General features: G+C 36.5%; 1 protein-coding gene across 1 annotated transcript in view; it reads right to left on the bottom strand.

The window, feature by feature from the left end:
• The window catches only part of AKAP6 (A-kinase anchoring protein 6), a 295,063-nt gene that overhangs the window by 5,485 nt on the left and 265,283 nt on the right, over positions 1–24,295 (bottom strand). Inside the window, 2 exon segments of the mRNA XM_042791037.1 lie at positions 647–3,779; positions 3,782–4,109. Of these exon segments, the coding sequence (XP_042646971.1) occupies positions 688–3,779; positions 3,782–4,109 (3,420 nt within the window). The 3' untranslated portion in view covers positions 647–687.

The following is a 24,295-nucleotide window of genomic DNA, read 5'->3' as shown; positions in this document are numbered from 1 at the left end:
TTACTTCAGTAACCTCAACTTCTGGCCTAACACTGTGTTGTAATAACTGTGTTCTTAATAAAGGCTTACTGAACTTAAATCATAGTAAGCTGACACCAAAAAGAGATGTCTTATTATCTCTCTACTTATTCTTCAGTCTGCTTAAACATTCTTCATGGCTTGTCTGGGAATACAGTAGAACTCCAACTCACTAGTCACCCAAAATTCTTGTAAAACCGAAAGTTCAGCTTCATTAAATGCTTTTGAACACCTCATAAGGCCAGCTGGCTGTGGAGAAAGGGATCAACGAGTAGAGCTGTTTTCTGGTTCCACAGCTCAGTTGAGGAGAGAAGAGGAGGCTGATATAGGAATATGACTTCTGAAGAATTCCCAGGTTCTGCAAGACAGCAGATTTGTTCCAGAAGGAAGGAGCTCCAGTCAGCACAAAGCCAAAGGGCAAGAAGCAGTATTCACTGCTTTTGTTGACCAGTGGCACGTAATTTGGGATTATAGTGTAATCAAAACATATGATATAGCATTACCATAAAACAGACGCCCTGGATGGTGATCCATCTCCTTTCATTGTACAAAAATGAGAAAAAAAAAAAAAAAAGGCCAAAAAATGTAAAAAAAAAAAAAAAGAATGTGCAACTTGTAGAGTACATACCTGTTTTTAGGATAATGTACAAGCCTGGAGAGGGTTACATTCTATCTGTGCATATTTATATGTCTTTCTTTATGAAGATTCAGGAGATTTTCTTCACAAGTAAGAGTTTTACTGTTCTGATGCAAAACATCCTTTTTCTGTGAGTGGCCAGGCTTTAATTGAAACTCTATAGCTGAAGCTTCTTCAGAAGCAGCAACACATCCTTTGGGCTCTTCAGTTCCAGGTGATTTTCCTGTACTACTCTTTTTAGTGCTAAGCTCTGGAGAATTCTTCTCCAAACCTCCAGTTTGCCTGACTGAAATCAGCAAATCAGCAGCAGCATATTTCAAATTGTTTGATGTACTTTGTTTGTTAGGATTGGGGACATTTATATCATTGTTATCATCGCATAAGAAAGATAAATCTCTACCTCCAGATGAAGTTTTAACTTCTAATGACTCTAGAGTCACTTCACCTAGTGACTCTGGAGATGTTTCAAAAATAGTGTTAGAAATAGGTTGCTGCTTCTCAACTTGTGTTTCAGGAGTACCATTAGGAATTGATTGAGGCTGCTCAACCCGTTCTTCCTCAGTACAGGCTTCAAAAAAGCATTCAATATTTTCTCTCTCATCTGTGAAGTCCAGTGGCACAGGAGTGCTGCTCTTTTCCTCTATGTATTTGATTACCTCTCCACAGTCACTATCATGAGAAGAAAGTGAAAGATAAGAATAGAAGTCCCCTTTTCTTAGCTGAATGGGTCTGTGAGAGTGTTCTAACACTTTTTCCTTGATCTGTGCTAACGAAGCTGGAGCAGATGACTCACTTTCAGGTTGTGACTTACTTTTCAAAGCCGTTGATGCCATGTCTATTATCTCCCTCACAAAATTGTGTACTGAGCCATCTTCCATGTTTCTTTTATCAAAAGCAGCAGATTCACAGTTACAGCATGAATCAAGACCATTGGCTGAGTCATCATATTCTGCTTCATTGGATTTCAAGGCTGTACAGCAATCAGTAGATTTTTCAATAATGCTTATTCTATGTTGTTGATCATTAGGTAAGGATGTTTGTAAAGCTGTATCTTGTGTATCTATACAATTAATTTCTGAGGACGATTCAAGACAAGGCTTTTTAGCAGGAGAGGAAGCAACATCATGCTGAAGGAGACTTTGACATCCTTTTGGAGGGTTTCGGGATCCATCTGACAACAGAACAGTCTCCTTGACATCCATATGTGAATCATCTGAACTGTCTGTAAATGCTTCACAGACACAACATTCATTTTCAGCTTCTCTGACATCAAGTGATGCATGACTTTTGGGAACTGCTGATGTTCTAACAAGACCTTCCTTTTGACTGCCAAGAGTATTTTCAACATTACCATTCTCCACGTCATCCACAAGCTGATCCTTCACAACCTGAGAGATATCTTTAATCAGGTGACTCTTTGTCCCTTTTTCACGATCACGTGGTACATTCTTACTATTGCCATTATTTTCTGATATTTTCTGTACTGAACCATTCAACAGTGTTTCGATGCTTAATGTATCTGTGGCTTTTGATGTCTCATTACTAACTTCTTTACTGCGCTGAATTTCATCACTGAGGTTACTTTTTCTCTTCTCCCTTGTCAAAGAAAATTTTGGTCTAATCCAAGTTTGCAGTTCATTTTTTATATAATCAAGTCCTGAAATTAAATTGCATTCTTCATAAATATCCTCATCAGTTGCTATACTGGAGTCATCATCTTCATCTTTGATACCTAGCTCTTCCTCAGTTAAGGTAAGGGTGGAACTTGAAAGCAAATCACTGTCATCTTCATCATCAGTACACGCAGAAGTGCAGGAGACATTAACAATCATGCTGACATTGACATCACTCTCATCAGCTACAGATCTATTAAGATGTTTTCTAAATGATGCATTTGAATCTGGTATTTTATTTCTGTGCAGTACAATGTCTTCAGAGCAGAGAGAAAGATCCTCACTGCTGCTGAGTTCAGTGAGAGAAGCTGCTGAGTCTTCGTTGATTGAGGAGGCAATATCTAGAGACAGCTGTCCAGTAAAAGACATTTTTTGAGAGCTACTTTGGAGAGTTATATCAGACATGCTGCGCTTTATCTTTTGATCTAAAGGACTCTGGATATTCTCTAAGCGATTCAAAAGATCTAAAGTCCTTTTGCTGAGCTCTCCAACAGAATCACTGCTTGCACTTATGTCTCCTGAGCCATGATGACTAAAAAGATCTTCGTTGCTTTTGTAGGAAGTGAGCCAGCTCTCCAAAGAGGCACTTCGCTGAAGACCATCTCCACTTTTAAAAATACCTGAGCTGAACAAATCACCCACTACAGACAGAGATTCTAATGAAGAACTATGAGATAAAGTTGAAACCTGCCTTGTATTATCTGTAACAGTTAATTTTCTTACAGTTTCTGCAGATTTACAGGAATTGGGATCTGATTCTCCAGGGATATTTGCCAGAGTATGGTCATGAATAAACCCATCTGGTTGTGACTCTCCAGGCTTATGTTCAGATTTGCCAGGTATTTTATCAAAACAAAAGCCATGAAACAAACTGCCCTCTGTATGTGTTTTTTCAATTTGTGATTGTTTCATTATCACTGGTAATTTGAATTTGGAGCCTTGAAGATATGAGTAATCATAAAATGTAAACACGTCATGTTTTCCTTGCAATTCTTCAAGACAAACAGGTTTACACATAGTAATGCTGTCCAAATCCTCATCATTTTCACTTCCACAACATGCAGAAGGTGCCAGCTGGAAATCATCTGAAAGACTAGCATGGTCTTCTTCATCTTGCTTTATTTTTTGTTTTATTACATTGACTATATCATCCACTTGAGTTCCTGCATGCCCAATTTCAGGATTACTCTGAGTGCTTTCAGTATCATTTAGCAAAAAAATTTCTGAATTATTTGTAGTTTCTGTATCACATTCACTCACTATCCCACTCTCACTCTCAGAATGCCTGCTTATGTTTCCACTCTGATACATATAGTTATATGGTTTTGCTAACATGGTCCCCCCTATTAGGTCTGGCAGGGATTTGGTAGATGAAAATGATGAGTCTTTACTAAGACTTTTGTTTAAAATATTAGACTGTGTTACATTGGAGAGTTTGGATGTTTTTTTCAAAAAGGCATGTGTTTTTTTTCTGATAATTCAATATTATGAAGACTATAGACCTGATAGATGTGAGGATTTGGAGAAGAAGTAATGCTGGGACAATAAAGAGGACTTCCACGATCACTGATACTTTTGTCTTCATTCACATCGTTATCACCACATTCTCCTGAAGCAGGTGTCTGGCTTAGATCATCCTTCTTGAGTTCCTGATCAGGATCGCTTAAGTCTTCATGAACACTGATCAGCTTATTACTTATGTCCGTTTCATCCCATTCTAGTGCATCTTCACTTGGACCATTTAGATCCATCAAACTGGGATCAATAACGTTCAGAGGCTCCTGTAAAAAAGAAGTCAAAGATAAAAATATTTACAGCTGCACTTTAAATGTGCTTCCACTGAAATCATATAAGTAAATTAATGGGAGTAAAGTGCATTTTTGGAGCAATGATCACTAATAGGCTTTTAATTTTGTTACATGTTGTGTACCATTAAAATGAGCAATTAAAATTAAACCTATTAAATTTTATATGATTTCTTAGTCATCTTAGATTTTCTTTCCTTATTTGATGTCAATATATAATATAGAAATTTTACTTTAGTAGTCATTTTATATGTAACAAGTTTTAACCCTTCTGCAGAATCACATAGGAGTGTGTTAGTAAAAAACATGTGATCAGTGTTTTATTATGTTGGATATGTGAGAATCTCTCTTAGCCGGCTTAAATTTAAAAGACTTAAGATATAAAGGATTTATTAAAGTATTTTTGAAATGATTATAACAAACTTTTGTGTTGTCAGCCTTAAAACAACAAATCTAATATACTGGATCACAAGACTTGATTAATTTTTATTAGAATTTCTATTTATTCTTTCCTTGATAATAAAGGCAGTACTAATGACCAGTAAGTAAGACTAATGAATGTTAATATCATCAGCTGTAGGAACAATCAATCAGTCTAATCAAATACTACATGAATTTTGAACACTGTCTGTGATGACACCTTTCTCTGGGAAAGGGCTGATAAATAATTGAGCTAAGCGTACTTTGTTTTTTTCAGGACTTTTGTAACTTTCCAGTAATATTTGCTATTATGACTCAGAACATATAGTATCAAGAATTGTTACTTCTAAAAACATGTGTGGGAGAGGAATAACACCTTGACAACTTTTCTCACTCAAATGTGATGTGTCAAGTGGCCAACAACACCAACTCACCTTAAACCTCTCAAAATAAGACAGAAGTGGTCCCTGCTTTTGGAACTGGTTCTCTCAGCACAAATTAATTTTACTTTATTTTTCTAATTACTGAGAGACCTCCATTTTAGGGAAGATTTTGCTTATACAATAAGCCTTGTAATGGAATTGTTAACTAATGTAGGATTGTTTAGTTTAAATTATCTTCACAGCTGAACAGTGATCACTGTATCCAGAAAAACAAGCACTTTTTAAAAAAAACCTTTCAACTATGATCTCTCACTCCCTTGAGCTTTCTTGGAGCAAGTTTTGTTTTTCAAATACAGCATTGATCATATGCCAAACAGCAATCTAAATCACAACAAACTTACAAAGTTATTGAAATACAAGCATATAAAGTGATGCTGTAGTTCAATGAAGTGCAGTTGTACACAACTTAGTTACTGACTTAGATTCATCAAGACTTGGCCAAGGTTAATTGTGCAGGGGAAGGCACATATCTCTGACTTCAATTCTCATCTGTGGACTCTCTCTTTGTAGCAGGAACTGAAGCTGCTCAGCCCTTTTGTGAGAAATCATGGGATGTTCTCCAACAGCTCAATAGTTAGGGCACTGATTTTGGGCTTGGGACACTGTCAGGCTGGTCATGAGAGACATGAACCAGCTTCTCATTCTCCCAGGAGAATCCCTACCTACATGCTGTTCAGAAAAGAAGCCTGCTTCCTCTGTTTCATTTTGCGTAAAACAATTAAATATTAATTGGGTCACAGATAGACAAGGAGAATTTTATCCTGCAGTGCAGTGTTCAGCACATTTGACTGGCAAGAGGCACAGATAGATCCAAATCCCTGCTCCAGTGTCTAATTATGGATATAGGTGGCACTGTTTCTGTTCAAGACTATCCCATCCCAGTATGTCAGCAGACCAATGGCTAAAACACTCAAGTGACATAAGGAAGAATTATTTTCTCTAAATTGTGCAGAGTAGCTATCCACCATTCAGCAGGGTGATATTTGATAAACTGAGACATTCACCATTTAAGATAAATCTGTGTCCTCATGTTTCATTGGTCTTAGTTGTAAGGTAGGTCCCCAAGTACTGCAGCTGTGTTAAGATATTGCACATAATCATGGGCAGAAATATGAGTGCCAGAGAATTTTTTCTTCCTTGGCAGGTTAAGATGCCTTTGGGATTTTGAGAAACTGTCATGTCTAATGTTGAAGGCTAGAGTCTCTTTGGGGATCTGCCTACCCCAAAGCTTTTATGGAGTAAATTTGTTAGTTTTCTTTTTTTTTTTTTTTCCCCTGTGAGATATTGGCTAGTGATACCTTCAATGTTAAAATTCCCATGAAAACACTCACTTGCTAGACAACTATGTCTATCAGAGCAGTTCTGTACATTGTGGAGTTCAGAAATCCATATTTGGATTTGCCAGTTTGCCATATTTTCATAATGGCTCCTGGTTGGTATTTAGTTGGACCCAGTTTCCCACCTGTAGCTGACCCTTAATCAACCTGCAAGTAAAAACTGGTTCAAGAGAATGACAACAATTAAATTAAGTTAGTCTGAAAACCTGTTAGATTAAACAAGAAATCAGCTATAGTTACTAATTTTCTCTGTGGCATGTTTTACAACTGCTGTACTTAGCATTAGGAAGACATTGCCATGAAAAGCTTCCTAAACTGCACAGTTTTACTGTTTTAAGCTTCTGCCAGCTGCAAAAAGAAATTCCTGAAGGCAGAAAATCAGCAGCAGGTTCCAAGGATTTTATGTTCCATAGAATCTGATTTTGTTTCCCAAAAACAAAACATTTGGTTCTTATTGGTCAGGAAGATAACCTTCCCCCTATAAATCAGCACTTGGCTGCCTTGTTTGTTCTGCAAGTCAGATGGACTAAAACAATAAAACATGTAGAGTTGTGACCTCAGTCCATTCATCTTCACTGAGTACTCCTCACTTCAAAGCCTATTTTTTATTCTTGAAATGCACATGCTTTTCTGAGGCTTGCTATATACTCAGAAGTTTTGCAGTCATAGCCATGATGGTAAGGGATTTGATTTTTTTTTTTCTTTCTAATTTCAACAGCTATATTTGCAAAGTCTCTTATGTAGATGTGATCACTTTACCAGCATAACTTTCTCTGTCCAAGGAACTGACTGAACTGATACTCGGGAATTACTACTTCTCTTATAAGCATCATTTCCCTTGAGGTACAACTTTGGTGGTTATCAGCTATATTGGCAGCCCTTCCCAAGCACAAGCCAAGTTTTAACTTTGAAACAAACCTCTCAGCTTAAGTCACAAACTTTTTGTATTTGGCATTTTTAGCAGTTGTATATAATTTCCCTTTCTTTTTTTACAAAATTTAGGAAGCTGCTTAAACAAGAAAGAGACTTTAGACATGGAGGTAGTTGGAGAGAGCACAGACTCTTGAATAAATCTCTGGAGTGAAGAATGAAAGGGGGTGTTACTCCAGCCTGTGTTTGCACTGACAGCAGTAGCAAGGTAAAACTCAGGGATCTCTGAGGACTATTTTTATCATGTCAGATGCCTCCTTATCAGGTTGCTCATTGCATAGGTAGGGTACTGGAGGATTAGAATTATCATGATAGTAATAAATTATTAGGTCTTTCCACCAGAACATTTAAAATTCCCCAAACTGATCCTTTACTTAGTGTTATACAGAGGATGGGAAGTACATCGTAAGTGTCAGCTAATGTCAGAGCTAAAATCTGATTGCTCACTTTACTGGGAAAAAATTCTGTTGTTCCTTTTCCTGTCTTCTTTTTAATTCCACAGAAATGTATAGCACTGCATAATGCATCTTTTACACAAAACAGACAAAACTATTGACATTTCCAATTGGGAAAACTTTACTCTTGTGAGAGCTGCACCATGTTTTTCATACAATTTCAGTTAATGATGAATGTGTCTTTCCTACAGAGTTTGCACTTACACACTCCAAAGGATGTTCAATGTATCAAGGTATCACTCCTTGAACCACAAATACTCAACAAGAAAGGGGTCTGTCACAGACAGACATGCCGATCTCTATGTGTTAGACAGACTACAGTTAAAGAGAAGCTTTGAGTGTGCAATAATGCTTCAGAATTCAATAGGATGACCCCTGAAAGCTCATTCTTAAGTCCTGACCTTGACAAAGTCTCTGACAAAACTTGCTGCAAAGATACCATTCTGTCTGGCAAAAATGCTTTGGATACCAGATGGTATAACTGATTGCACTGAATTTCCCAGAATTTAGAAACTTGGTTTTTATATGTGCAAGAGTGTGTATGTATAAATACACACATAGACATGTGTGTATATGTCATCTTTCTAAAAATGGGTATCTTTAAAGTAGGTCAGAGTGACTGGATCCTTATAAAGTCACTAAATACCACTACGTCTAGAGTAGATCTTGATGGTCACATGGCTCACAGTAAAAGAAGGTAAATAGTTTTGACCAAACAAGTAAAAAATATTAATAAAATAAGAACAAAAATATGCACAATATTATGCATATTCCTACTTTTTGAATATTACCACTAGACAAACAACACTTAGGAAGTATTTATTGTTGCATGAAAAGTTTCTAATATAATTAAGCCAAGAATCAATTAAATTACAGACTCAGAAGAGTGCAAGGTTGAATTAATTCTAACGTATTTGAACATGGTGCTTTAAGGAGTTTGGCTATTCCAAATTTGAACCCTGAACTATTTTGCTCAGGAGAGTATTCCCATTTCAGTGGCATAACTCATGTGAGCAAAGTTAGATGCGCACTTAAATGCTTGTAGGGTTGGTGTTTAATGGTTAAACAGTTAATCTGCTGAAAATGTTAATGGGAAGAAATAAGATTATTAAACCAAATAAAGACATTTCCTCAACCCCAATGCTCTTTAAGGAAAAGTTTCAAAAATGCATTTTTTCATTTGTTTCCTTTACTAAAACACAGATAGTTTTGCTTTTGCTGCAGCAAATTTTAGTAAACAATGATTCTCTGTTTTGGCTTCATTTGCATGTGCTACTCCAGTACAGATACTTTGTGTTGGTGAAACAGGCCTGTAATGTAACCCCTACGTACCATTATATTTTTTAAAGGAATTAACATGAAAAAAAGAGCTTTTACAATAATAAATACAAACTCTGTTCCTCCCGCCCCTGCAACATATCCTTCAGTTGCTGTGGACAAATTATCCAAACTCAACTGCACTTAGGGGCCCAGGGAAAAAGAAAGAGAAAGAAAGAAAACCATCCCCCATCTCCAGGAATGTGTGCACATTCAAGGAAAACAAACATGATTTTGTCTTTTAAAAAATGCAAGCATGCCAAGTACTTCTGCTGAGGGAAATAGTAATGTGTACAGTACTCACTGCACCTCTGCTTCACTTAAGTTCATTTTCTAAATGAGGCTCCCTATACCATAGCCAACAAGAAAACTGTCCCCATTTCCCAACACCAATGTTTAAATATGCATAAGCATATTCATAATATTCCATGTGCATAATACTGAAGTGACCTGCACATTACAATATGGTCTCAAAATATATGGAAGCAGTATGCTTTACCACAGATCACTAGAGAAACCGATCATGAACATACATATTTGTTATAATTGCAGTTAAAGGAAGAAGGTACACATTTATTTCCCAAAAAAATAAGATCCAAAACTGTGGTTCATACTTTCTCTTGCTTCATTTTACAATTACTATTGCCTCCCTTGATGAAATAATACGCTCGATCCTGTACATGCAGAACTTGTGCTTTTCTGTTAGGTGTTATGGTTGCTTACAGGTATTGCCAGGGTCCTATATGAGTCGTTGTGTATACAGAATGCTGTACCACAGTGAGGACACTGACCTCACCTCTGCTCTCCGCAGCCACAGATACCACCTGCAAGGATCTCAGTGCAGGCTGGGTTTTATGGGAACAAGTAAGGTTCCACCATTGCTCAGGTCTTTAAGGTGATGTTTGAAGTTCTTGGATAATGCTCAGAAGTAAAAGTCATAATGGATTGTCATATCCAGGTTTTAAACCTGATAATTTTCTTCATCATTAGCAGTTTTGTGGGCACAACTTCTAAACAACAGATGAAGTACATGCAGTGACATATTAAGAGGATGACCAGCTGAAAACTATTAGTCCCTACTAGTAGTAGAAGTGTTTTAAGAGGTCAGAGAAATTGGCCATTCTCTAACCATTCTTCTGCTATTTAAATGTCACTTGATGATGCTAGGTAACACTCTGGGGTCAGTCGTGCCTGTGTGAGTCCTGTGAGGGTCTTCTAACTTTCTTGGTAAGCTACCCACAGTACCAGATGGACAAAAGAAAGAGTGAAAGGCTCCAGCCCCTCCACCACACACCAGTTGGTGCAGACAAGCAAGACTGGAACAGAACATGAGCCACATCAGCAGAAGGCTTGGAGGAACTAAATTCTATCACAGATCAAGGCAAAAGCAGGGACTCAACATGTTTAGTCCCTGCACTGTGCCCAGAGTATCACTGCTAACACACTACTTATTATCTGTTTTCCAGCCTCTAGGGAAGCAGCAGTCTCAATTTTTGCCACCATATCCTCATACAGCTTTCTAACATCTCTGGTTTTCATTTGCTGAAGACAACCTTTAAATGTTACTAGAGAGCAGAAGAACACCTGTAACATTTTTATATCGAATCATATTGTCATCCAAATAGGTTTACAATCTCAGAACTATATTCCAAGTTGTGTATTTGGGCTTTTTTTTTTCCTTTTTTGTGATAAGAAAACCTGGCTACATGGCACATTTTACTGACTGTTGTTTTTGCTGCTTTGTAGTTTTCTTTTCATCTGTCAAGAGGTTACCTGACATGATTTTTCACCCTTGAATGTCATTTCAGACTCACCTTTACTTCAGAGGAATATATGATTTTCTTTGTGCAAGAATCCAACACAAGACCTTTATGAAACTCATAGAAAAACATTCCTAGCTTTACCCAAACCCAACATGTTGCCATGCATACCTAGTTCAGAAGAGAGCAAATCCTGGCACTCTACCTCAGATACAGGCCAATGCAAGTTGGTGGGAGTTCATCCATGCTGTCTCAGAATTTGACCCAATCGAAGATCAGTCTTTATGGTTAAGATAAAAAAATCCACCACCACCAGGAAATCTGTGGAACTGACCATACTTAAACAGCTTTAACTACTGTTTATCTACACTACAGAACTTAGCACAATTTTTCACTGATATGCCCATATCGATGGCAAATCAGTTGCATTCTGCATTCAGATGCTCATGAAGAAAGCTGTATTAGCAAAGCTACGGTGGCATAATAAAATCACTTTGGTTTGTCTTCGTACTAGTTAAGGGGTTTGCATACTGGTTGAGAATACTTTCAATTTAGCATCATTTACATTGGAACTGGTACTCCTTTAATGGTGTATACTCAGTTAAATCAGAACAACTCAGTGAACACTATGAATAGACTCAGTAGACACAATAGCCATTTCCAACCTACAACAGGCACATCGAGGCACCTGGAATCACAGAGATTTTAAGAGCTTTGTTTCAGCGGAAATGAGTGTTTGTGAGAAACACTAAAGAGTGAGAATCACCATAGAAACAGATAGATATACGGTACGTAAGAATAGGACATAAGCCCTTGGGAGCTTGACCTTAGGAGAAACCTAGAAAGAAAGTTTTCTCACTGAGAGCTGGAGGAAAGAGGCTTGAATTTCTAAATAAAAATTCTTCCTGTATACTGGAAAAGGAGACTTTATCTATTATTCATAAATAACAGGGCTGCATGAAAAATATCTGGTACTATCATCAGTTTCTGCTCCTCATGAAGCAGCCGAGACTACCAAATTTAGCCTAATTCATGTTATCAAGGAGAATGGACTCTTTTTTCCCCCCTATTTAAATTTTCAACACAATTTCTTTGTAATCTCAGTTCAGGCACTTCCTGAAATAATTGATTCACCATCTGTAAATTTGGGATATTGACCAGAGGGGAGTCAATAAGCAAGTATTGTGAAGTCAAAGGCTAGAAGAATGCTGCATATTATAAGTACTTGCATGGTCTGCCTACCTATGGATTTCCAAATGTTAAGCACCACAGTTGTCAATAAGTGGCAGAGAGTTCTCCTGGCGATGAATCAAAATTACAATGGCAAGCCCCTTGAGGCTACAACAATACAACTGCTCCTTGCCATTACACAGCCTATATCTAAGAAGAGCTGCTTTTCAAATGTTGCAAAATAGAAACACTGACTTTATCTCCAAGTATAAGAGGTCCCTAGGCAGAGCTCTTTCACTAAGATCAACTCATCCTTGAACTTCCAGATTTTTTTTCTTGTCTCCCATCACTGGTAAGTGATGATGTTTATAGTTTTATCTGTACATAATAAATGCCAACGTGACCTGGGGCTGGCTGGAAAAAAAAGGATTGGAATTATCAGTCTAATCTAGTATGTTGATCCTGTGCAATGTCTCAAGTACCAGTGTTACATGCACATTTTGGTTTGATGACTTGACAAATGATCTAATGTAAGCATACTTTGTAGAAATTCACAACTATACCCTGTTATGGTGAGAGGTTTATATTTGCCTGCCTTAGTTTGGCTGAGTACAAAATTACAATGGGGAGTATCTCATTATTACAAAACCATTATCGTCATTGTTCAAATTTCTTCTATTATGATAGCATTTATTTTAAATGATACACAGTTTAAACTTGGGCTCAAATTGCAACATAAACTGAAGATTTAAGTCTATCCACAATGGCTGTTTTCAGTGCTGATGAGGCACAAAAAGTCCAAGGAATACTAGGAGTTTATAAGGCAGTGTAATAACTGAGGAGCATAGGGATATTAGTATTAACATTACTAGTAAATGTGTTGCTATTATACAGCTTTAAAGTATAGAGCTCAAAGTCTTTCATGCAGCAGCTCATGTTTGTACTGAAGCTGAATGTTTGACACGCACCTTTTGTGTAATGCTTAGAGATTTTGGAACGGTTTACGGTATTTGGTTTCACACTGAAGCAATATTCCTCCTCCCCTTTTAAAAATAAAAAATGATTTTTAAAATAAAGTATCTTTCTGCATTGTTCATTAAACCTGCTGGATGAGCTGTGACTCTATAAAGTTTAGGAACTCATTTATTATGTTGGTAGATCAGACACTGCATTTATTCACACAGCGCATCTCTAAGACCTAGCTTTCATTAGAGCTGTGGGGAGGCCCAGTCTTTCTCCCTTTACTGGAGAAGGTGAAGCTCAAGAAGATAATTAACCATGAAACAATGAGGAGGCTTGCTGGGTAAGCACTAGTGTGAAAACAGTTACTCCTCACAAAAGAGGGGAAATTAGCTGGCTGGATAAAAAGGGAAGTGTCAGACTGGAAGACTGAAAGGACTGCAAGCATAAGTAGATAGCTCTATGCATCATTAATGTCATTTTTTTTAACACTTAAACTTCACTGCTTTCTAAGTTTAAATGTATTTAAATGCTCTGTGTTAGGAGAGATTAATATGCCATTTTAAAATCCTTTCTCTTAAACTTTCTATTTTCACGTTTCACCAGTTCTAGTCATCCTTCCCACATATGAAAAAAATCACTGCCTCTTAGTATTGTATTCTTGTTTACAAAGCCAATGTAAACAGAGTATTCTAAAAAGATTCACTTCACTCATTGTATTTTACAAGCCCATTATTTTACATTAATACAGATATTTTTATGAACAGAAAGTTTGTTTTGATTTTACTGTTTCACAGAGTAAAGACTTATGATGTGTGTTTCCTTTCAAAACTTCCTTCTACTCGAACAGTGTTCCCTGAAGCAGCCACATTTTTGGCAGAAGTTCAGTTATATGCTATGCCAAAAGAAATAGAATAAACAAACACTGCTTAATGCAGCTGGCTAGGTAATTTACATATTACTGCACACCAAACATGAAGACCTGAATATGGATTAGAGCTACAACGATGACAGAAATGTCTTATATGTAAGGAGAAGTGAAATTCAGATCATTATTGCTAATTATTTACATTCTATTATTTGATGTATATTATAGTACCTCTGACATATAAATGTATGTACATATTTAAATATTAAGTAGATGTATGTATTATATTTTCTGTACATTTTACAGAAAAATGTGCTCAAAATATCTTGAAAAACTGGTAAGTGTGTACATTTTTCAAAGTTTTCTGGTGAAAGCAGACTACCTAAATGGCCACATCCCAGTCTTTGGAAAAAAAAAAAAAAAAAAAAACAAACTAAACCCAAACTACAAAGAAAATCCTCTAGGCATTCCTTAAACCTTCTTTGCTATACATAAAAATATAGTGTAGGTAGGCCTCCAAATCTGGAAGTTCATATGCTTTCAAAAAGCATCTGTCATTTTAGGTGAGATCAACAGTCCATTCAGCTGAGTCCATCTCCTGCAGTGACCAGTAGTGAATGTTTATGGAAAAGTTAAAAAATCCTCAAACACACAGAATGGCATAGAAGCTGCTATCCCAAATTTGAGAAGTCAGCCTGTGGGGATTTTCAGAGTTGGAATTTAAGAAGTGTTAATTGATGCCTCCACTGCTAATTTGTCTAATTACTTACTGAAGTCATTTGTATTTTTGCTATCCACAATATCCTACAGAAACAAGTTTCATTTTTATTACACACTGTATGAAAACAGTATTCCCTTTTTATTGTTTTAAATCTCCTGCCTGATAATTTCATTGGGTACCTTTTACTAGTGAGTTAAGAAAAAGAGTGAATAATTGTACCTTATTTATTTTCATGCATTTTAAAATAGTTTTTTATTGTATTCCTGCCTGCTTACAGCTGATGCATCTCCGAGAACATCCTAGAATATTGAACAATGAAACACTGATTATGCATATACTTACTGAAGATCTTGCAAATACATTTCCATAATGGCTGGAGGATTGGGGCCCTATCATCCAATATGGAAGACCCTTGTAAGATGGAAATAACTGCTGTACAACCTGTCAGAAAATACAGTTTCTTCCTCTATAAAACCTGTTTTGTTTGAGAACTCTTGAAATTAAATATCAAAATTAGATTCAATTACACTCACATACCACTCCTTGCAGATCTGGGGTCATTAGAGATGCAGTGTAACAAGTCATTGAATTAATTAAAAAAATCACAAGTTTGTGACTTTTGCATTTCCCTTAACTCTAATTTTTTTAAACAATGCTGTCCTGAGTCATGATCTTATGATTAGTGGATAGTAGACATCTAAATAAAACACTGACTTCATCCTGTAATCTGAACACAATGCACTGCAATGAGAGTCACTATCTGCTGAGCACTTTTAAATACCTGGCCCTATACTTATGTGCCTATATAAGAAGTGAGTGCTTTTGAAGTAAGACCTCTGTCCTTTAAAATAAATACTTATCCATTCTTTCTCTTTGTTTTTTTTTAATGAATTATTGTTGACATTTAAATGGTGTTTGACAGTTCTTTCAACATCTGGATGTATTGGAAACATCAGATTTCCAATTTCTGAATATTATATATTTTCCTACTAAAACTGATTATTCCTGAGAATTCACCTGAAGATTTTAGACATCTTACAGTTCTGATGAATGTTTCAGGAGCAGGAAATATCTTTTTATCAAAGCTGTGGAAAGTGCTTTGCTCACACTGTTTTGACCATTATTTAATTTGTAGCACAGGAAAAAAGATTAAGAGATTGACAGGTGGTTGATAGAATATATGCCACCATGCTGTAAATGCTTAAACTTGCTACTGTGATGTTGACTTTTCCCATTATAAAGGTCTAAAGCTCACATTTCTATATTTTATAAGATTGAATTCTGGTGTCTCAAAACCTGAATTTTTCTAAATACTTGTTGAATATTTATTTTTTAAAATTGTGGCAAGTTGATTTACTAATATTGTAATTATCTATAAATGCAAAGAAATTAAGAAGGTTAGATACACCATCAATGAGGGTCAAATGCTATTATCTATGAGATATATGACAGTCATGATCATGTTGCATTACAGAGCTATGTGATAAACCGGCACTTTTGAAGGCCTCACTGGCATTTTAAATCTCTTGAGGGTTTATAAACACCAACCGTTTAAAAAAATCAGCTCAGCAGAGAAATATTACCAACTTTCTACTAGCTATGAAATTCCCTCACCTAACTCCACACCACCACCAGTCTGAAAGAGTCGACAGTAGATCACTGAAGAACAGAAGTATCTTCCGATTGTGTGGATGAACACAGAAGCTTTGTATATACCCAAAAGAAAAGATTTCCAGTTTCTCACTGGGTAATACAGCACCATTGACCAGCCTTGAAAGTCCTCGAGATATAATAGTTTAAGGTGTTTAAGCAACTTTAAAATACGTCAGTTTTCCCTCTCTCTGAATTTATACATTTGAACAGATTAAAACTGAATTAACCAGAAAAGGAATGCAGAAGAAATCCAAAGAAGTAATCCTTTTTAAATTGAAATATATATATGTAAATGTATATACAAAATTCTGTGGCTCTGAGCCAGTAATTTTATTTAATTCTTCCCCTAATATAATAGAGCATATTAAAGAAAAAAATTCAAAGTATCTGTGACTTAAAGACTTGTCAGTCACTGAAACAGACTCCTCACAGGATACTACTAAAAAACAGTAGTACAGATTCAGTATTTTACACCCAATTCAGACACTATGCTTTGAGCTAATTATAACAACAGGAATCTAGTCCTGTAACATCGTGATCATGATATTTTCTGTCCCAAATACCTGGTCAGTTTTTCTATTGTTGTATGATCTGTGGACAGTAGTTACACATGATCAAGCAACCATGTTTGGTTTAAAAAGAATACTGGGAAACATATGCTTTATTATGCTTTATAGCCTTTGTGTTTAAAATATGATCAGCCATTATGAAGCACTCCCAGTCTCATAAAGAAACCTGTCTTCTAAAAAAGCAAGTAAATTTAAAATATTGCACAGAAATGTGTGCTTCATCAAGAAAAAAAAAATAAAATCAAAAGAGGCTTGCAGTAATTAAGTATTGCAGCAATTGATTTTCTCATTAAAATAACTCTTTGCTTTTAATATAATTTCATTTATCTTCCTGTGTTCATGCCAACAACAAAAAAGTAACTTTCACCTCTCATGTTACAAAGTTTGCTGAATACCCTGGAGAGGGTGAAGAAACTAAATGTGTGCAGAATTAGCAAGGAGTCACAGAATAGAACTATGCATCTCAAAGAAGTATATTGAGTCCAGTTGAGATGGATGGTGATTGAAACTTGCTACTGTAGGACCATAGTTGAACAAGCTACAAGAAATGTTCTTGTAGGTTTCATTATAATGTAAACTAAAAATTCATATGCAATCAACACCATCAACATTAGCAGAAAACATGTCTGGAATTTTCAGTGCAGAGGAAATGATTGAAAGAACAAGAATGCTGATCTACTCTTTCTGCTCTAGGTGGTTCATCCTTATGGAGCAAAGATAAACTGCACTGGAAGAGGCTCCACAGGAAAGCCTATTCCTAACATTCTCCATACTGAAACTGTGCTCCATGTGAAGGCTTCCTATTCAGTGCTCTCTTTTCATTAACAGAAAAGAACAAAGGTCACACAGGTTACAAGGTAGAATTGGTGAGTATATTTGCTCTCAAAAATTCAGCCTACTCCCAAATCATCTTCTGAGAGTCCAGAGAAAGTTAGAAGTATGTACCTTCACTTTCCATCCTCACCAGAGACAGAGCTCAGGCTCACTATGCTTTAACAGAGACTGGGAAATAATGAAATAGGGCTGCCTTAGTCTTTGGAGTCCGGATTAATCATCAGCCCCATTTCCCCTAATTCAACTGACAACTAAAGGGTCCATAACGTGATCAAAATTAGAGCAACAGCTAAAAGTCTGACATGGTGGCATTGAGTTCACATGACCACCTCTGAGGGTTTGCTCTCTCAGAGGATTGGAATTTGTTCTGTTTTGGCTGGGGTTATGAGCTTGAATACACACCTTGGGCTTCCTATCGTTTTACAAAGCCATGACAAAACATGACAACATCAGCCAGAGTAAGGGAAACAGTTAAATAATTTAACAAATTGGTAATGTTTCATGGAGTATTTCACCTCTGGATTGTTACCATATACTGTTAGTTAGTTGTGACCGATATTGCAGTTTCTGAGGAAGGAGAAGAGTCCTCTGTGAAAAGACTTAAATGTATTCTTCTTATTCACTTTTAAAACCTACCACTGCAGGTGACCACTCAGGAGATTTTCTCAATAATATAACACAGTATTTATCTGAATTTTTATTTAATTTTACTAAACTCCACTGGGTCTGCAATTTTTTTAGCAAGATCTGCTCAGCAAGAAGGATTTTACCAGCTTTAGTTTTGCCAGGTCATCCAGACTCTGCATATTGCCATGACGGCTGCCATCATAACCATGGCTGGTCCTCAAGAATATTATGAGAAATAGAGAATTTCTTGCAAGAACATGGGGCATATGTTCAATTAAGTCCAAGAAAAATCTAGACCTATGTTCACCATTTATGTAACTTCATTTTAGATCCTATAGATAATTATTCCACGTCACAAATCAGCCATGCAATACAACACAGGAGCTCCAAAATGTATGCACCTCAAGTATGAGGATGATGCATCACATCATGGACTCAGTAATCAAATATCCATTCACTTAAAAAAATATATATTTTAAGAAAGTGCCAAAGTGAACAGTCTTCAGTGTTGAGATACAAGTATGACAAGATGACTGACAGAAACAAATACAAGCAATCAAGATTGTACTGTCATATGCTATATAAAGAGGTCCAATATCAAAACAAAAGTTACTTGTGATAGATAAGGAAAAGAATCAATTTGTAAAGGTTCAAACATAAGTCATTAAATAATCACTTTGTGAGGGCTAGATCATGTAATAGGTGTTCAGCACTGTACAACATTTAGTGTGCTCTCCTCAACCAGTTAAGTTCATCATCACTGAGTGCTTTGCTGTAATAGGCATTTCCGATGAACCTCTAAATTTTATGCAAGATTTTTATCTAGATCCCACCTTATAAAATAATGGCTCGTGATAAAATAAGAATCTTTTAGAAACCAAGTTTTTGTTTAATGAAGCTATCTAACAACAGAACAACGACAAATTCAGTTCTTACCTCTGAAGGAAGGAGATTTTTGTGTTGTTTTTTTTTTAAGCTTAGCACAAGTGTCATCCCATGGCTTGAAAAAATATTGCACCAGTGAATTAAATATAGAGAAGTAAAGGGGAGACACCATGCCTAGCATTATTAAATACTGCTCTCTTTTCTGGAAAGCATCACAGAAACAGATAAAGAGAGAAAAAGGATAAAGATACCAGATCAGAAGCAATACAGTATTTTTAAATAATTTGGTTTTCAAAGTGCATTATAAAGAATGAAACCAAGACGAAGTTGGAAAAAATCCTAAACAGAGCTTTAAGCAGGCTCTTTACCTCCTAAGAAACAAGCCTGTGGAATAGAGAGGTGTCTTTTTTTTAAGTAAGCTGTCTCACCATTGCAGATTTTCCCAAGTCCTTACAACTCTAATTAAAATGTGGTAATTGGTTATGTTACCTCAATTACCATGATGCATGGACATTGATGCAAAGCGACACCAATTGAATCCCTTGGGTGTTATACCCCAAGGCCATCCCATTTATTGTGGCCTTATTATTTTCAATTATGTGGCTGGATGTACAGCATACTTTCAAGCCACTACAAATGGGGGGGGTTGCTGGACATACAGTGTAGTGTACACATGACTCAGAAGAACAAGATAAATAAAAATAATTTTTTTTTTCATGAAGCATAGTGGTGAACTTAGTGATCAGACAAATGAAAATTTCAGACATTTTCAGGACAATGTGGGAATTACAGCACCTTAACCCAAATCGCCTTAGCTCAAAATCTCCATTTAAAAAGCATGATTAATACTGTCCCTTAAATAATTAGCCCTCACTGTTGAATAAGAAAAGAGATTGTCTGCTCCATAAAACAGATATGTTCCTCATTCAGTGAATGAGCAGTCTGGAGAAAAATCAGTTTCTCCAGTCACCAAAAAGGCAGGAATATTGAATTGCAACTGAAGAAGTAAAATACATTAGAAACCACAATTCTGTTTCTCTCCCAGCCACAGCAGTACAACAGTTTTATATACTCTAGCATTGGTAAAACAGTCCAGAAAAGTGAATTTCCATGGTCACCTTATTGTAGCTTTCTAAACAGAGACATATCTGACCTGGACAGAACATCCCCAAACTGTGAATATTCCAATATTCACAGTTTATTCCACAGAATATTCCAAGCTGGAATAATCCACTGAGGCTAAACACATGCATGTACCACTGGCCGAGCAAAAGATCAAAAAAAAATTACATTAAACAATTTACAAATTCTGACTTTGACTTAACTGTTGTAAACTAATGGGCATGGCCATAACTGAGTCTGTCCCGAATCCTTTTTTAACTGTTCAGTCTTTCAAGTAGACTAGACCCTCTAAAGGGAAGTGCATAGTGAGTTAAAGCTTCTCCAGCTGTTGTGCAGGAATTTTAGATGGCAATTTTGGGTTTAGTTGACTAAAGATTGTTGCTATTGCTGATGCAATTGCCAGGCAGACTCCTTTTTCTTTTAAGATGATTGCTAGCAGGGTCTTGTTAGGCAAACTACAAGGCATCTGTGTAATTCTGAAGCTAAAATTTAGGTGACGTATAACATTATATCAGCAAACTATGGAATGATAAATCTGGGGGAAAAGAATTTACCACAAAAAAACAGATGGGGAAAATAAAAACCTCCTTTGCTAAAACAGATTAGGACTGCTTCCAGTAACAGACAAGTGTCCTACTGTTTTTTAAAAGTAATCTTTGTTCTTTTCACTGTATGAATGCTTCATTCTTTATAGCTAGATTAACCTACTGAATCTAACCACATTCCATCCTTCTGCAGTGATTCTTATTAATAATTTCCTATTCTAGATGTAACTTTTTGTTTATGAGCACAACATCTTTTACCAGACTTCAGGTGTTTGTAGTACATGTTGATATCTTCTTGTTATTGGTAAACTTACGGTCCCTGCTATTTTAAATGTTGAGCAAAAATAAACATTGCTGAAAACCATCAGTGAAAACAAACAATTCAAGAGAAACCTAAAAGCCTTTTGTATTTAATTCCAGCATACCTTTGTAATGCTATAACTGGCCCATATAAGTGACTGAATGTAAAAAGGGACAGACACAGGACAAAGGAAGATCCCAGTACACAAATTAAGGACAGTAGTTGATGGAAGTGATTCTTGTACTTATATGAGGCAATATAATAATTTAGGCTATCTTATTTACTGTCAGCAAGTCAGATGCCATGAATGAGTCAGATGCCATCAGGGTATAAAAACATCTCATTTGTTTTCATAAATTACAGTATTTTGTGGGCAACCACAAATAAAGACTTGTTACCAAGGGATACTGTTTGTGTGCCAAGACTGGCACACTATCCAATACAGAGAGATAGGGAAGCAGAAGAAACAGTTCTGGTACCTACCCAAGAAATGACTACACAGGAACTGAGTCAAAAGGAAGGCTAGAACATGCCAACTCAGGCCAGGGAAGACAAAGAAACCTGAAGCCTGCAGTGTCTAGGGCATCTTTAAATGTTGAGAATACAGATAGTATTATCAAGGTGAGAAACTTGTAGATACAGACATACGTCAAAGAATCATTATTATAAACAAGCCTAGGATGAGAGGTTCTAAAACAAGACAGCCCACAGTGAAAATTAGATGAGCATTGTGATAGCTCTAAATGGCTGCCACTTCTCAGTGGAAAGAATGATACACCTGCCTGGTGAAAGTCAATTCAGCCCAGCAAGTAACTCCAGACTACCTCGGGCAAAGTGGGAACAAAGCAGCATGTACCTTGCAAACTTCCAAGCATCTGGATATCAAGCAAGGTGCTGTACTCATACCCTCACCATGTCTCAAATCCTGATCTATGCAATCCCAAACAGAAACACAAGACTTACTTCACTCCTGCTGCAAGAGCAATGCCAAGCGCTAATTAGCTCATAACAGTTTATTTAGAGTAACTGCAAGTGCAAACAACAAACTGCTTCCACGCGGCAGCTGCCCACATGCAAAAGGAGATAATATGCTTTCACTACCATAACTTAGACTTCTTTCCAGCACTCTCTAAGTTATCTCACAAATGCAACTCGTTTCCGTTCCAGGTTTAATAGAAGATATATATTTACTACAAGCAAATTTTAAGTTTTGTTGATGAAAAAGGCAGCTCATCATCTTTGTGGTACTTAACATTTTAGAGAAACACAGTAGAAACCCAGTCCAATCTCTCTTGGGCAGTTATAGACCCAACAGATACTCAGCCTCTAGCAACTAAAAATCTGGATTCTGAGAACTATTTTTTGGTTTGGCTGTTGCCTAACACTACACACACTTGTTTTTGAAGCTCCAATATGTGACTGGTTTTTCTACTGCTGGTCAGTTCATTAAACATTTTGTGTAGCGTTAACCAACAGTTTACTGGAGCTATCGATGTAATATACTGATAATACGACTAAAATATTCCAAAGATGGAACCATCACAAAAATATAACCAGCATTTCTCAGGAGAATTAAAAATCTTTATTATTATATTTTCTTTGTTTATCAATCTGTTCTATTCCTCAGTCTCATATTTATCTTCTAACCTATTCACTTGCCCAGACTATTTCACTGCTGACTTCTGTTCTTATTTCTTGCTCTCCCAGATTCATTACCATCAAAACTCAAGAACGTTGTCTCTCTGCCACTGTTAAGATGGAATTTGTCTTCTTTTATTTCTTGTCTTTCCTATCATTTTAATGTGAATGTATTGTTTAAAACTCCTACCCCCATTTTCTATTCAGCTTCATTCTGGATCTGAAATACTACTGTTTCTTCTGTTAACTCCACTGAAATTTCTCTAACATTTTCTCATGATCATTATTTTACCAGCGTCTGTTTTACTTTTGACTCCACTTGATCAGATTCTCAACAAGTTACTGCCTTGGATTTTCTGTTCTCAGGATTCTTTTTCTACTTTCTCTGTGTGTTTTTCCTAATTGTTCTTCCTTCCTCTTCTGCTTTTCATTAGACTTGAACAAGACTCTTTCCTTGCCAGCTTCCATTTCTGTTTTTTAGATGATAGTATACATTCAGATACCTGCAGCTCCCACCTCTGGACTGATGGCTCAAGTGAACTCCTTTGCATCTAACCCCGCTCACCTGCCTGTCTTTTAAATACCTCCCTTTTAGTGTCCATTTACATAAACTAAGCACAGACAAAAGGGAATTCTTGCTCTGTCCTCCCCAGATCTCGTCTCTTCTTCATGCTCTGTTAGTATGACTGTTGTCCCTCTGGTAATCTGCATCAGCTGTGACATCTACAGCTCTCACTAGCTCTGTTAGAGGAATCTTAGTATCATTAAGCTTTGACCTTTTTCTGCTGGTCATGTAGTGAAAGCTCTTAGTTGATCTCCTTGGCTGTTTCCAATAGCACTCCTCTCCAGTCAATATTTCCCTCTGAATGTAGATGTATAAGGAAAAGCTGAAAAATAATACTTTATTTTCTCTATACCGCTGTACAACCACATATGGCTTCATCATTTTACATTTCTTCTAATCAGATCAAATTTTTCAGGGTTTAATTGACACTCCTCAATTACCCACACTTCTTACATTGTCAGTTGATTAATCCCATGCTTATAAGACCAATGCTGACGCTCCATCTGCTTTTCAAGGATGTCTTCCTTCCATGTTGCCTCATACAGAGACATGTCCCTTTTGACTTGTCCTGAAAGTGTATTTAAACCTGTTCCTTTCTCAAGTCCCATATCTACCCCAATACCTAAAGCAAAGCAGCCAATAAACCACACAGCAGAGGAGCACTCCTACTTTATAACATCTGATGAAGGTAGGCAGGCAACAGACTATTATTACCTTCAACGATTCACTCATCCACAGCATCCTCCCCGCTAACTCACCGTTTCTTGGCCCGTTTAGACTAATAGTATTTTCACTCAGGAACTGCTACTGTTTCTGAACAATGTCTTGTATATCTTCATACTACACTGCCATAACTGAACAAGAAAATTACAGCTTCTGTTATTTTTATAAAGGAACTTTAACAAAAAGAAGCCAAAAGTAGTATTTCACTGTTAGATAATTGTTAGGAAGCATGTAAATATCAAGCATTTTTTCCTTTTATTTGTTTGATATAAATCTAAAAAATTATGTAAGCTAAATATATATCACTTGTTCTCAAATC

The sequence above is a fragment of the Tyto alba genome, unplaced genomic scaffold (assembly GCF_018691265.1).
Source record: "Tyto alba isolate M040663 unplaced genomic scaffold, T.alba_DEE_v4.0 Super-Scaffold_18, whole genome shotgun sequence".
In the NCBI taxonomy this organism is placed as follows: domain Eukaryota; kingdom Metazoa; phylum Chordata; class Aves; order Strigiformes; family Tytonidae; genus Tyto; species Tyto alba.
The sequence above is the reverse complement of the archived record's forward strand: the minus strand, read 5'-3'. Positions and strand labels throughout refer to the sequence as shown.